Source organism: Rattus norvegicus, chromosome 10, assembly GCF_021556685.1.
Source record: "Rattus norvegicus strain SHRSP/BbbUtx chromosome 10, alternate assembly SHRSP_T2T, whole genome shotgun sequence".
NCBI classification, from domain to species: domain Eukaryota; kingdom Metazoa; phylum Chordata; class Mammalia; order Rodentia; family Muridae; genus Rattus; species Rattus norvegicus.
In genome coordinates, this window is record NC_141543.1 from 41,303,988 (window position 1) to 41,316,158 (window position 12,171).

The 12,171-nt window shown below is 42.4% G+C and overlaps 1 protein-coding gene across 1 annotated transcript; it reads left to right on the forward strand.

Moving 5' to 3' along the window:
- The first annotated feature begins 11,239 nt into the window (after positions 1 to 11,239).
- Positions 11,240 to 12,171, forward strand: Or1x2d (olfactory receptor family 1 subfamily X member 2D). The gene is given in 2 exon segments (NM_001000783.1): positions 11,240 to 11,866; positions 11,869 to 12,171. Coding segments are annotated over 2 exon segments (930 nt in total).

Below are 12,171 nucleotides of genomic sequence, written 5' to 3' on the forward strand. Positions count from 1 at the left end.
CATGGACATATCTGCTTGTGCCAGGATGTCTCAGATTGTAAGACATGGGGACTGACCTTGAATGTCACCTGCACTCTCTCCTCCCTCTCAGCCACTCTGACTGTGTTTTTGAAAAAAAAAGAACTTCCAGACATTAAAATAGAATATCACTATTATTAGGAAAGACACTTAAATCTCAGTTCAGGGGAACAGAAAATCCTGATTATATTTAGTTAAACCACACTAGAGTTCATGAGTATCATTATTTCTATAATGACAAATCCAGAGTAGAAAATGCAAAGCCAGAAATGAGGTTTCATCCAGGCCTGTCCCCCATGATCCCTGCTTTAGGCCTGACCTAGTAGGGTCTTTCCTCTTGTTGGTTCTTCTTGAGGCAGTGAAGGAGCAAGACTGTCAAAGGAGTGTACGACTTTGTTTTAGGAAATATTTAGGTTCCATGTATAATAATAAAAATTTATTTAAGTCTATGTTATTATGGTACTTTAGTTGTCCTGTTTTCTGTGATCCTGTGAGGCCAGAAACTGCAGTCTATGACACTCAGCATTTCATCCTAAAATAGCAGGAGATTAAGTAAAAGATGAATTGCTAGCGTGTTTTCCCTTTTGTCCAGATCCTTCTTGCTTTTCAGGGTAAAGGGAAGTTTGGAGCAATAAATTTCTATTGAACCAAGAGACGAGAATAATACTTGCAGAAGGACTACTTTTACATAGGCAATTTGCATAAACTCTCATGAAGAGATTCATATATAAGAATTTATACACTTCCATTCTTACACGTTGGGTCCACCTTACATGCAGTGTCACAATTACATACTTACATACACTTATCCATACTTACATATGCATATGGAGCAAAAGACCAAGCACCAGTGTAGAAAGAACTCACTCATTCTGGATAAACATATGAGCTAAATCTTTATTGCATGGAGAAAGAAAAGGCTTCTACCCTTTTAATGCTAAATGAACTAAATCCAAGGTTGTAAGAAGAAAATTTCATTCCTTTAATAAGAGTAAGTCTGCCTTGTTATTATGAAAAGACCTGTTCTGTCCCATGGTAAGGAGAAGCCTGGCTACTCCTTCTGCTCACTGAAGTGTCTTCTTTTTCCTCTTTCCCTTTGCATTCTGCACATTGATCTCTTAGTTTTTTTTTTTTGGTTCTTTTTTTCGGAGCTGGGGATCGAACCCAGGGCCTTGCGCTTCCTAGGTAAGCGCTCTACCACTGAGCTAAATCCCCAACCCGATCTCTTAGTTTTTCATGTTATGTATAGTTTCTAAGTTATTCCACTCTACATTCTCTTTCTAAACTTTCTCTCTCCTCTTGCTCTGATGTCATAATAATGTTCTTATTCTCAAGGCCTTTTCCCCCAATGCTGTGACTATCCTTCTAAATTCTTCTTGAGTTAACTTCTGTCTAAAAAGTATTCTGTCTAAAATCTTCTCCTCAGCTCCATTCTTACTCTTCTCTTTGTCCTCAGCACTTAAAACATCTTTCAGAATACATGATCACATGTTAAAAAGCTTATCACAAGTTCACACATAAAATCAAATCATAAATCGAAATAGAACCTTACAACAGAGAATGTTTACATGCATATCCTTATCTGGCTAAGCACCATCACCTGTCACAGCTCCACAGAAAGTTAAAAACCATACCTAAGTTACTTGAGTAGTTCTGTATAAACAAACACAGTCAATATGTTTTCTTCTGACCTACCGCCTATAACAAATCATTAGTTACCTTTTTATGACCTTTAGGTAATTGTTTTGTAACATCTTGGAAAGTGCTTTGAGTAGGAGAAAGTCTGGTTACTATCTAAAAGCATTTAATTTGCTTTAATTTGTGACATATCAGAGACTGACAGAGTTCTTATTGTAGTTCTGACGATCAGAAATGGATGTAATAGCAGTTCCGCAATAAAAGAGCTTAATAATCACTGATATAACTTTAGGAAATCTTATAAGATCATCACTAAGACTTAAGTCATCTATTTGTCTATGTAGTGTCACTATAAGAGAGTATATCTGCATAGATTTGTAGACATCTGTTCAAAAAGACAAGCTAATGCCCATTGATTATTATATATATTTAATAATAACATGAAATCATATAAATAACAGGAAAACTTCCTAAAATAAAAATTTTTTAGTCCTTGTCTATGAGAGTAAGTCTTTTGCAGATCCGATGCAGACCATGTCAGGAAGATTGCCTGCTAGTTATTAGCTTGTCCTATTGTGGGTCCTGAAATGTTCCTAGTAAAACAAATTAACACCAATGTTTACTAGGTGGCTAATGTAGCAATTGACATCCTGAAACATCCCAGGCAAGGAAAGGAAAGGCAAAGAGGGCTTCCCAAAAACATTCTGAGAAACTTCACTTGCCAACCATTGGCCACATGGCAGTGACTCTCAGAGAAGCCTATGGGAAACAGCTGTGGGTTTGGTCATGACTGCTATTATCCAGCCTTTCATTGGCTAGAGTTAGGCTCATTGCAACTCAAAGTAGAGTAGAATTCCTCTTAGAAAGGAAAAGAAGGGTCAAACAACAAGCAGGCAATAGGTTGGACACACATCCAATCTTGTCTTTCAATTCCAGGTGAGGTGAGCACAAGCATCTATCTGTCTTTCTGCTACCTGACTGTGGATGTGACAAGACCAGCTGCCTCATACACCACCACCACTGCATTTCTCTATGGTAGACTGTGTGCCCTCAAACCATGAACCATAACAAACAATTCTTTAAGCTACTTTTGTTACACACTTTGTCATATCAGTAAGAAGAGACACTGAAGAGGAGTTGGACCTAGTCCAGTGACCCCTCCCCGACATTTTCTAGCTCTTGGTGTCATTCAAGACACCCAACAATTTTTTGGGCCATTTCACCCAACTTTAAAGAAATACATTCTAAATACAGAATACTTAGGTTCACTGCCAATTAGGACCTGTGTTCTTCATGTCTCACCTCATCCTTTGATAAGGGTATATAAATGAGCACAGAATATTATATTCAGAAGACTTGGATTACTTTGAAGTTCCCCACTTTGAATTAGCCATTAATATGCAGTAAGGACAATCTTTCCCATCCTTTATAAGTCCTTAGGGCGTCAGAGGAAGCAGGCAAAAATCCCTCCTGAATCACCTGTAATAAGGGACTTTGGGGGTTCTCTCGCTTCCAGACATCATAAAACAAACAACATTCATGAAATGAAACTATGTTCCAGTCCTAAATGAAGGCAATCTATTCTTTCAGGAGCCCACATACAACACCCTCACCACAGAGAAGTGAGAACACAGGGGGCTGCCACCTACACAGAGGTAATTGTTCTTGGTTAGCTTTTGCCTTTATCGCTCAAAGTTTTGTGGCACTTGCTCCCATGCCTGGGAATAGTCAACTTTAAAGAAGGTAAGGAATTGAACTGTGGGAATGAATATACCTCACCATCTCTATACCAAGTAGAAAACATGTCTTTGATCAACCCTGGAACCAGGGCACTTGTCCTCTTATGTCCACAGTCACACAGGTAACTGCAGATCCTCCACCCCAAAAGTTCCCCCATATTTACTTTATTTTTTACAAAATGACTTTGTAAAGTGTGCTTCAAGCTATCCTGCATAAGACCCCAGGGCCACCATAAGCCCCCAAACTGTAGAGGTTTTAAACATGTGAGTGGAAAGGAAATAGACCACTTTGGGGAAATGGAGGTTCCAATCCCTGATGGGAGACATGTGTTAGAAGGGTCAGATAGGTTTCAGCAATGGGCTGCATGGGTAGCAGGTGGAACCATTCATGTCACCTCCCATGACTCCTGCCAATCTCCTCTGTTCAGGTGGGCATTCATGGAATATCAGTTTGCTTCCAGAGAGACATAAGGGTGCCTGGGCCAGAATCAAGGGATAGGAATTCAGACCAGTTCAGGCAGTTGGGTAAGATGAGGTTAGTTGGATTTGAGGAGTTGATTTGTCACCTATGTCACCTAGGACTGGGGCCAGCATGCTACATGAATGGACTGGGGTCTTTTGCCTGTGTTTCCCAGTTCCTATGTTCTTCTATAAAATTAGGCACAAAGATATGTGCATGGTAACAAAACTGGAGGTTGTCTGGTGAAGGAGAAAGACACTTCAGAGTAGGACAATTGTCCAGGGCTGGTGAAAGCCCAAAAGCTCAATGAGACCAGGTACACTGGAACATTTGTACAAAGACTAGGTTTTCAGCACATGCTCCATTTCCTGTCAGCCCTGGTGTGTTCTCTGTCCTTGTTCTCTCTCATATGGTAAACTGCCATGGTGCTAATACTCAAACCCAGTGCCTTGTGCATGTAAAGTCAGTCCTGAACCACCAAATTATCCCCTAGGTCCTCTCAATGCCTCTCCCTCCATGTTGCTCCTCTGTTACTGTCCCCTTGGCCACATTGTGACTTTACTCAGTGTGGGAAGGGCCTGATAGTCTATTGTGTGTTTTCTTAGTGTTCTGTCTGGTAGTGACTGTGATCAAATAAAATGTAGGACAGCCTGGTAGCTGTAACTACCATTTACCAGGGTCAGTCAGCCCCTGTGAACACACCCTCCCCCTGTTTCTCACTCTGTCACCTAGACCAGGTGATGGGGGAAACTGAGCAAGCAGGATCCAGGATGGGAGCAGAAGCACCAGCCTCCTTTGTCTTTGTCTGTCCCAACTTCTTCTTGTGTAACAGAATAGAGAGGAGGGGATGTGGAAATCAGGATTGGGTTCCACTCAAAATACAAGGTTCTGTTCAAAGGGAAAGGGTGCTAATCATTCTCTTGAGATTATTAAACAATGGTAGGTAATATTGACTTTCAAAGAGAATATTTTTAAATTCCATTTGATTATGTTATATTCTCCATACATTTTTCCTGTAAGCCAATCACACTTTGAGATTCTTTTTTTAAAAATATTTTATTTATTTTATTATATATGAGTACACTGTAGCTGTCTTCAGACACAGCAGAAGAGGGCATCAGATCTCATTACAGATGGTTGTGAGCCACCATGTGGTTGCTGAGATTTGAACTCAGGACCTTGGGAAGAGCAGTTGGTGCTCTTAACCACTGAGCCATCTCTCCAGCCCACACTTTGAGACTCTTAAAAATGTTTGATACATCTCAATTGTCTCTTCATTGTCTTTCTTATTCTTCCTTCTTCCTTCTCTCTTGCTCCTCTAACTTCCTTCCTTCTTTCCTGTATGCCTTTCTACCTGTTTGTATGTGCATATATGAATGCACTTTTTGAGACAGGTTGTCATATACCTCCAGGCTTGTCTCAAATTATGTGATTGAAGAGGACCTTGGATTTCTGACCCTCTTGCCTTCACCTCCAGAGTGCTGGAATCACAAGTGTTCACCACCACTCCAGCCTTGTGCTGTGCACAGGTCAAGCCAGAACCTCATGGATGCTAGGCTAGTGCTCCACCGAGCTACAGCCTCAGTCATCCCGCTAAGCATCAAAGGAGGACCCCATAAACGCTGGGCAAGAACTCCACAGAGCTGCAGCCTGCCCATCCTCCTCTCCTTGGATCTTTAGAGCATTCTGGTACATATCAGTATTATAGAAGGAGAGGATCTGGTCCTGATTATCTGGTGGTCTGACAAGGACAAAACAGCCCACTGCATGTGCAGTCTTCTCAATGCCTGAGTGGGCAACTGAACAACAACTTCTCATTTCTTCCATTTCACTTTGAACCTGAATGAAACTAAAAGGTACTCTTTAAGAATTCAAATTCAGTGATGGCTGCTACATCAGTACCAGGAGGTGGAGGCAAAGTTCAGTAATTCAGGGTGCATCTTTTGCTATGTAGAAATTTCAGGGCCACACTGGGCAACACTGGACCCTGTTTCAAAAAAAGAAAGAAAGAAAGAAAGAAAGAAACAAAGAAACAAAGAAACAAAGAAAGAAACAAAGAAATAAAGAAATAAGGGAAGAAAGAAAGAAAAGAAAAGAAAAGAAGGAAGAAAAAATCAAAACCATTAAGAATTTCTTATATTTTGTTTCTATTTCAAGGGATAAAATGGATGGTCTATATCTAATATTGCCTTTTCTTCACAGTCAGACCTCTGTTTTCATCTCAGCTTTTAGAACTGCTTCAGAGTCTCCACCACCCAGAGCACCAGACAGATCCTAGAAAGGGTAACAGGTAGGAAGCATTCACACTGTGGAACTTTCCCCCAATGACTCCAGGACCAAATAGCAAGAGACCATGGTGATCAGAACCACCTGCATGGAGCAGAGAATGTTTTCTCTGGTGTCTGGGGAGTCCCCTATCTCTGCTGTGCTTCCTAGTCTACTGGGGACATGTATAAACTTACTACAGAGGAAGGCTCTTAAGGGACACAAAGGAAGTCAGCATAGAGAGCTGCCATAGGGCATTTTCTATAGCACAGTGGTTTTTCATTGATTATTAACATTTCCACTTTTGTGACTGACTGACACCCTATGAGAATGTGTGGAGAATGTGTGTTCTCAGACTAACATTTCCCAAGAGTCTGAAATCCAGATTTCTCATGAAATTTTTTAACTATTTGTCTGTGTGAAATATTTTGCAGAACATTAAAAATCTGTATTAATCAGTTTCCATTGCTGTAAGTCACATCTGAGGCAATTGACTTGAGAGATGAGAGGTTGATTTGGGATCATGTTTTTAGAGGGGATTTGCTCCAGAATCAAGTGTTTTCCTTTGTTTGCGGCCTATGGGGAAGCAGCACATGGTTGTAACATTGATGTGATGTAACAAAGACCTAATGTTGTGGCCAGCACTAAAAGAGGAGAGGGGAAGGACTAGGGTTCCCTCAAGCACACAACCCAATGGCCAGAACACATTCAGCAGCTCAACTCCAAAAAATTTATCTGAGTGCCTATCCACTATCTATCTATCATCTATACATCTCCCAGCTTTCACGTAGCTATCATCTAGTTATCTATCATCTATCATTTCTCTACCTATCAATCACCTATTTACCTATGATCTATAAATCTATCATCTCTCATCTATCACCTATCTATCATCTCTTCATCCATCTAATATTCATCATCTACCGTGTATCATCTACCTATCATCTATCTGTCATTTTTCTCTCATCTATCTATTTATCTATCATCTATCTATTTGTCTATCATCTGTCTACATAACTATCCATTATCTGTCATCTATCTATATATTTATCTACGTATCTACCTATTTATCCATTTATCATCTCTTTTTATCATTTATTGTCTATCTATTGTCTACCTATTTATTATGCATCCATCTAGTATCTATCATCTACCTGTTTCTCTTTCATCTATTATCTCTCAGTCAATCATTTATTTACCTATGTACCTATCATTTATCTACTATCTATTTATCATCTACCTACCTACTATCATCATCTATCATCTAACTATTCTCTCTCTCTCTCTCTCTCTCTCTCTCTCTCTCTCATCTCTGTATCATATCCATGTATCTATCATCTATATATATCATCTATATACAATTCTACCTTTTTATCCATCTATCTATCTATCATCTATTCATTTTAGTGCATATGACTATTTTGCCTGCCATCCATGCACTGCAAAAACTATGTGAAGTACCCATGGAGGCCAGAACGGAGCATCACATCCTCTAAGACTGGAAGTACTTATTTTGAGCTGCCATGAGCAGTCAGCACTCTTGTCCAGCCCAGACATGGCTCAAGGCCCATGCCCTGCTTCTTCATTTACCACTTCCCAACAGATCACCCTGGAAACCACAAAACCATAGAATCCTTCTGGGAATCTCCAAGCACAATCTCATAGAAGTACACATGGTGGGGAGGTATAATTTTAGAAACCAGTTTACCCGCCTCTGATCTGAGTAGTCAGAGATGCTGTGTTACTAGGAGGCTCTACATGCCATCCTCTTTCCTTGTGTCACAGAAGAAACTCCTATAGGTCTTAGACTTGTCAAGAGTGGCTCTGGCTGAACAGTGTAAGGGTCAACTCTCAATTCTAACTATATAGGACTGCATCTCATGCTTTAAATATCTGTTTTACATTATTTTATTTTTAAAAAAATTGTGTGTGGGGGGGGCAGAAGAGGGCACTGGATCCCCGGGAGCTGGAGATACAGACAGTGGTTATCCTCCTGCTTTGGATGCTGAAAACTGTTCTCCTGTACTCACAAAGAGTAGGAAGTCCTCTGAAGCACTGAGACCCTCAGTTTTCTTTCTTCAGTGCGCTGCTTTATTACAACCTGACATTTCTTCTGCAGCTGCATTTTTGCTGGATTTTAGTGTGCAAGAATGTTGTGAACATTCTTTCCTTTGACTACTTTCTTGGGCACCTACTATGTGTCAGGCATTGTTTCTGGCACCGAGTAGTGACTGAGACAGTTGTGTCTCTCTTCTGGGAAATGCACAGCCTCATGAGGAAAACATGCCATAAATGACTCAACAAGAATACAAATTTGCACGGAAATACAAGTAAGGAGCTTGCACACAAAGGAACACATATTGAAATTGCAGACAGAGGCCAGCAAGGTGGTTCAGCTATGTCCTTAGTTACTGATTGATGGGAGGGCCTAGCACATTGTAGATGGGACCAACCCTGAGCTGAAGGTCCTGGATCAATAAGGAAGCAGACTGAGCAAGCCACTAAGCAGCACCCCTTCATGGCTTCTGCATCTGCCATAGTTAGGACTACTATTTCTGTAATAAAACTCCATCACCAACACAACTTGGGGACGTAAAGGTTATTTCTCTTAGACCTCCACATTACTGTTCATCATCGGAGGAAGTCAGGACAGGAACTCAAACAGGACAGGAACCTGGAGGCAGAAGCTGATGCCATGGAAGGTTGCTGCTTTCTGGATTGCTCCCCTTGACTTGATTGGCCAAGTTTCTTATAGAATCCAGAACACATGGCCCAGGGTTGGTACTAACCACAATGCCCCTCACCCCCTTCAATCACTATTTGAGAAAATGCCCTACATATCTGACTGCACCCTGATCTTATGGTTGAGTTTTCTCAGTTACAGCTCTCTACTGTCCTATGACCACAGCCTGTGTCAAGTTTACATGAAACTCTACAGCACAAAATTTGAGCTTGGTCGTCTGAGTCCCATCCCTAGAGCCAATAGTAGAGGGAGAGAACTAAGTCTTTAAAGTTCTCCTGTGACTTATACACACCCGCACGCACGCACGCATGCAAAGAGAGAGAGAGAGAGAGAGAGAGAGAGAGAGAGAGAGAGAGAGAGAGAATGAAATAAAAGAACAACAATAAAGAAAGTAGGGCAAGGAAAAGGCTTTTGTTAAGATGTTCCCATTTTACTGGAGATGAAACAGAAAGAATTCCAGGCCAACATCACAAAGGCCCCAAGGCAGGAAGGGCTTGAAGTCTGGTGAGCCTGGCAGGAGATGCAGTGAGAAAAGTGAGTGAAATCAGGGAACAGAAGACTTGGTACATGTTGGTGGAGAGTTAACTTCAGCACTGGGGAGTTTTAAGAAACTGAGCGTCTCAATCCCTTTGAACATTTAATTGAGTAGATGCTTAAGTTGGGTTCTTGATATCATGCTGTGGAAAACAAGGGTGGTACTGTCAGTTGGATTGGTTTCATGGGGACAGACTCTTCAATGTATGTATCTTAATTAGGGTTTTCCTGCTGTGAACAGACATGACCAAGGCAAGACTTAAAAGAACACTTAATTGAGGCTGCCTTAAAGTTTCAGATGTTCACTCCATTTTCCTCAAGGCAAGAAGATGGTAGCATACAATCAGTCATGTGTGCAGGAGGAGCTGGGAGGTCTAGGTATTCATATGCAGGCTTTTAGTGCAAGACTGACTACAGGAAGCTAGGATGAGAGGGGATATTGAGCCCACATCCACAGTGACCCACCTACTCCAACAGGGATACAGTTTCTAATAGTGCCAGACACTGAGTCAAGCATCTACAAACCATCAAATGGTAAGACACTGTGTGACACAGGGAGACACACAGAGCAGAAGACTGCTCTGAAATTCTCCAGGGAGCAGTGTGTTGGGCCATGCATGGAGCTATGGCTTTGTGCATGTGTCTATTACAGCCTGGTCATTCATTGCTTCTGAACATTCTGGAAATGTTTGCCAGTACTTTCCCACTGTGCTCTCCCTCCTCACTGTGGGTGCTCTGAAGCCAGGGCTCATTTCCTGGTGTCCTCTCACTTCACAGCTGCTGTGTGATAAGGAGGAGTTCACTGTGTGGCCAAAGCCCTAGTTCCCAAGTCTTTGCCTTCAGCACATAGCACCTGAGGACCAACCAGGCTGTGCTCACAGGATGCCAGAGAGAGCAGAGCTGTGGACTCAGACCCTGGTGGATTTGAAGTCCTTTGTCCCTCCAGTGTCAGTGTCTTCCATTTGAAGACTAGACACAAGGAAAGAGCTTTTATCGTGAGAATGAGGAAAATCGCACATGATCTCTAGCACAATGAAACTCAATTAAACCATGGTTATTACAGGCTAAAGCATGGGTCACAACTCCCTTGAAGACTGGGCAACCCTTCTACGGGGATCAACTAAGACCATCAGAAATCATAGACATTTACATTATGATTCATAACATTATCAAAATTACACTTATGAAGTAGCAACGAAAATGAGCTCATGGTCGGGGGTCACCACAGCCTGAGGAACAGTATTAAAGGGTCACTCACGGCAGTAGGAAAGCTGAGAACCACTGGGCTAGAGAGATGGCTCTGTATGTATTGCTTGTCAGACAAGCATGAGCACCTGAGCTTGATGTCCTAAGTCCCCTTGGGCAAATAGAGAATCACAGATGGACAGGACAATTCCAGTGCTGGGAAGGCAGACAAGGGGATCACTGGGGCTCACTGGTGAGCCAAGTGAGTGGAACTAGCAATTTTCAGACCACCAAGAGCCTCTGCCTCCAAAAAAGGGAGGGCAAAACCTGTGGTAATAAGGAAGGGTAAGCTGGAGAGAGGATTTAGGAGGAAAAAACACATGGATTTTCCAGAGGACTCAAGTTCAGTTCCTACATGTGGTGACTCACAGATACCTATAACTCCAGCATCAAGCAACCTGATTCCCTCTTCTGGACACACACACACACACACACACACACACACACACACACACACACACACACATACGTACGTACGTACACATTCTGTTCTGGTAGGAAGCTCTTACATATAAGCTATGACCTGATTCTGAACACACAATAAGTTGCAGTGCCTCACCCGTTCCCTCCAGGAGCCTGAAACGCTGGAATATGTCCATGGCGGGAGAGAATGAGACTGGAGTCAGCGGGTTTCTCCTGCTTGGCATCACCAATGACCCACAACAGCAACGAATCCTCTTCTGGGCTTTCCTGTGCATGTACTTGGTCACGGTGGCTGGTAACACACTCATCTTCATGGCCATCAGCTCTGACCCGCGCTTACACACCCCCATGTACTTCTTCCTCACCAACATTTCCTTTGATGACATCTGCTTCACCACCAATATCATCCCCAGGCTCTTGGCTAGCCACGTGTCTGGAATAGAGACCATCTCTTATGCCCACTGCCTCACTCAGATGTACTTTCTAATTTCCTTTGGAAATGTGGACACCTTTCTGCTTGCTGCCATGGCACTAGACAGATTCGTGGCCACCTGCTACCCACTACAGTATCACACAATCATAACACCCCAGCTATGTGTGGGGCTGGCAGCTGTTGTGTGGATAAGCTGTGGGCTCATAGCTCTGGTGCACACACTCCTCACGAGCAGACTGACCTTCTGCTCCTCGATTCCAGAGGTCTCTCACTTCTACTGTGATGCTTATCTGCTCATGAAGTTTACCTGTTCAGACAAACAAGTCAATCAACTTCTCTTCCTGGGAGCTGTGGTCTTCTTTGTGGCCCCTGCATTCTCATTGTGTTCTCTTACGTCCAAATCGCTGTGGCAGTCTTTCAGATACCTTCTGCCAAGGGCAGGCACAAGGCATTTTCCACGTGTAGCTCCCACTTAACCGTGGTCATTTTGTTCTATGGGACAGTTCTGGGGATCTACATACGACCTCCAGACTCCTTCACCCAGGATACAGTAGCCACCATTATGTTTACTGTGGTTACCCCCATGCTGAACCCCTTCATTTACAGCCTGAGGAACAAGGACATGAAGGAGACAGTGACAAGGCTCCTCAATAGAGGTTCAAACTCCTCATAG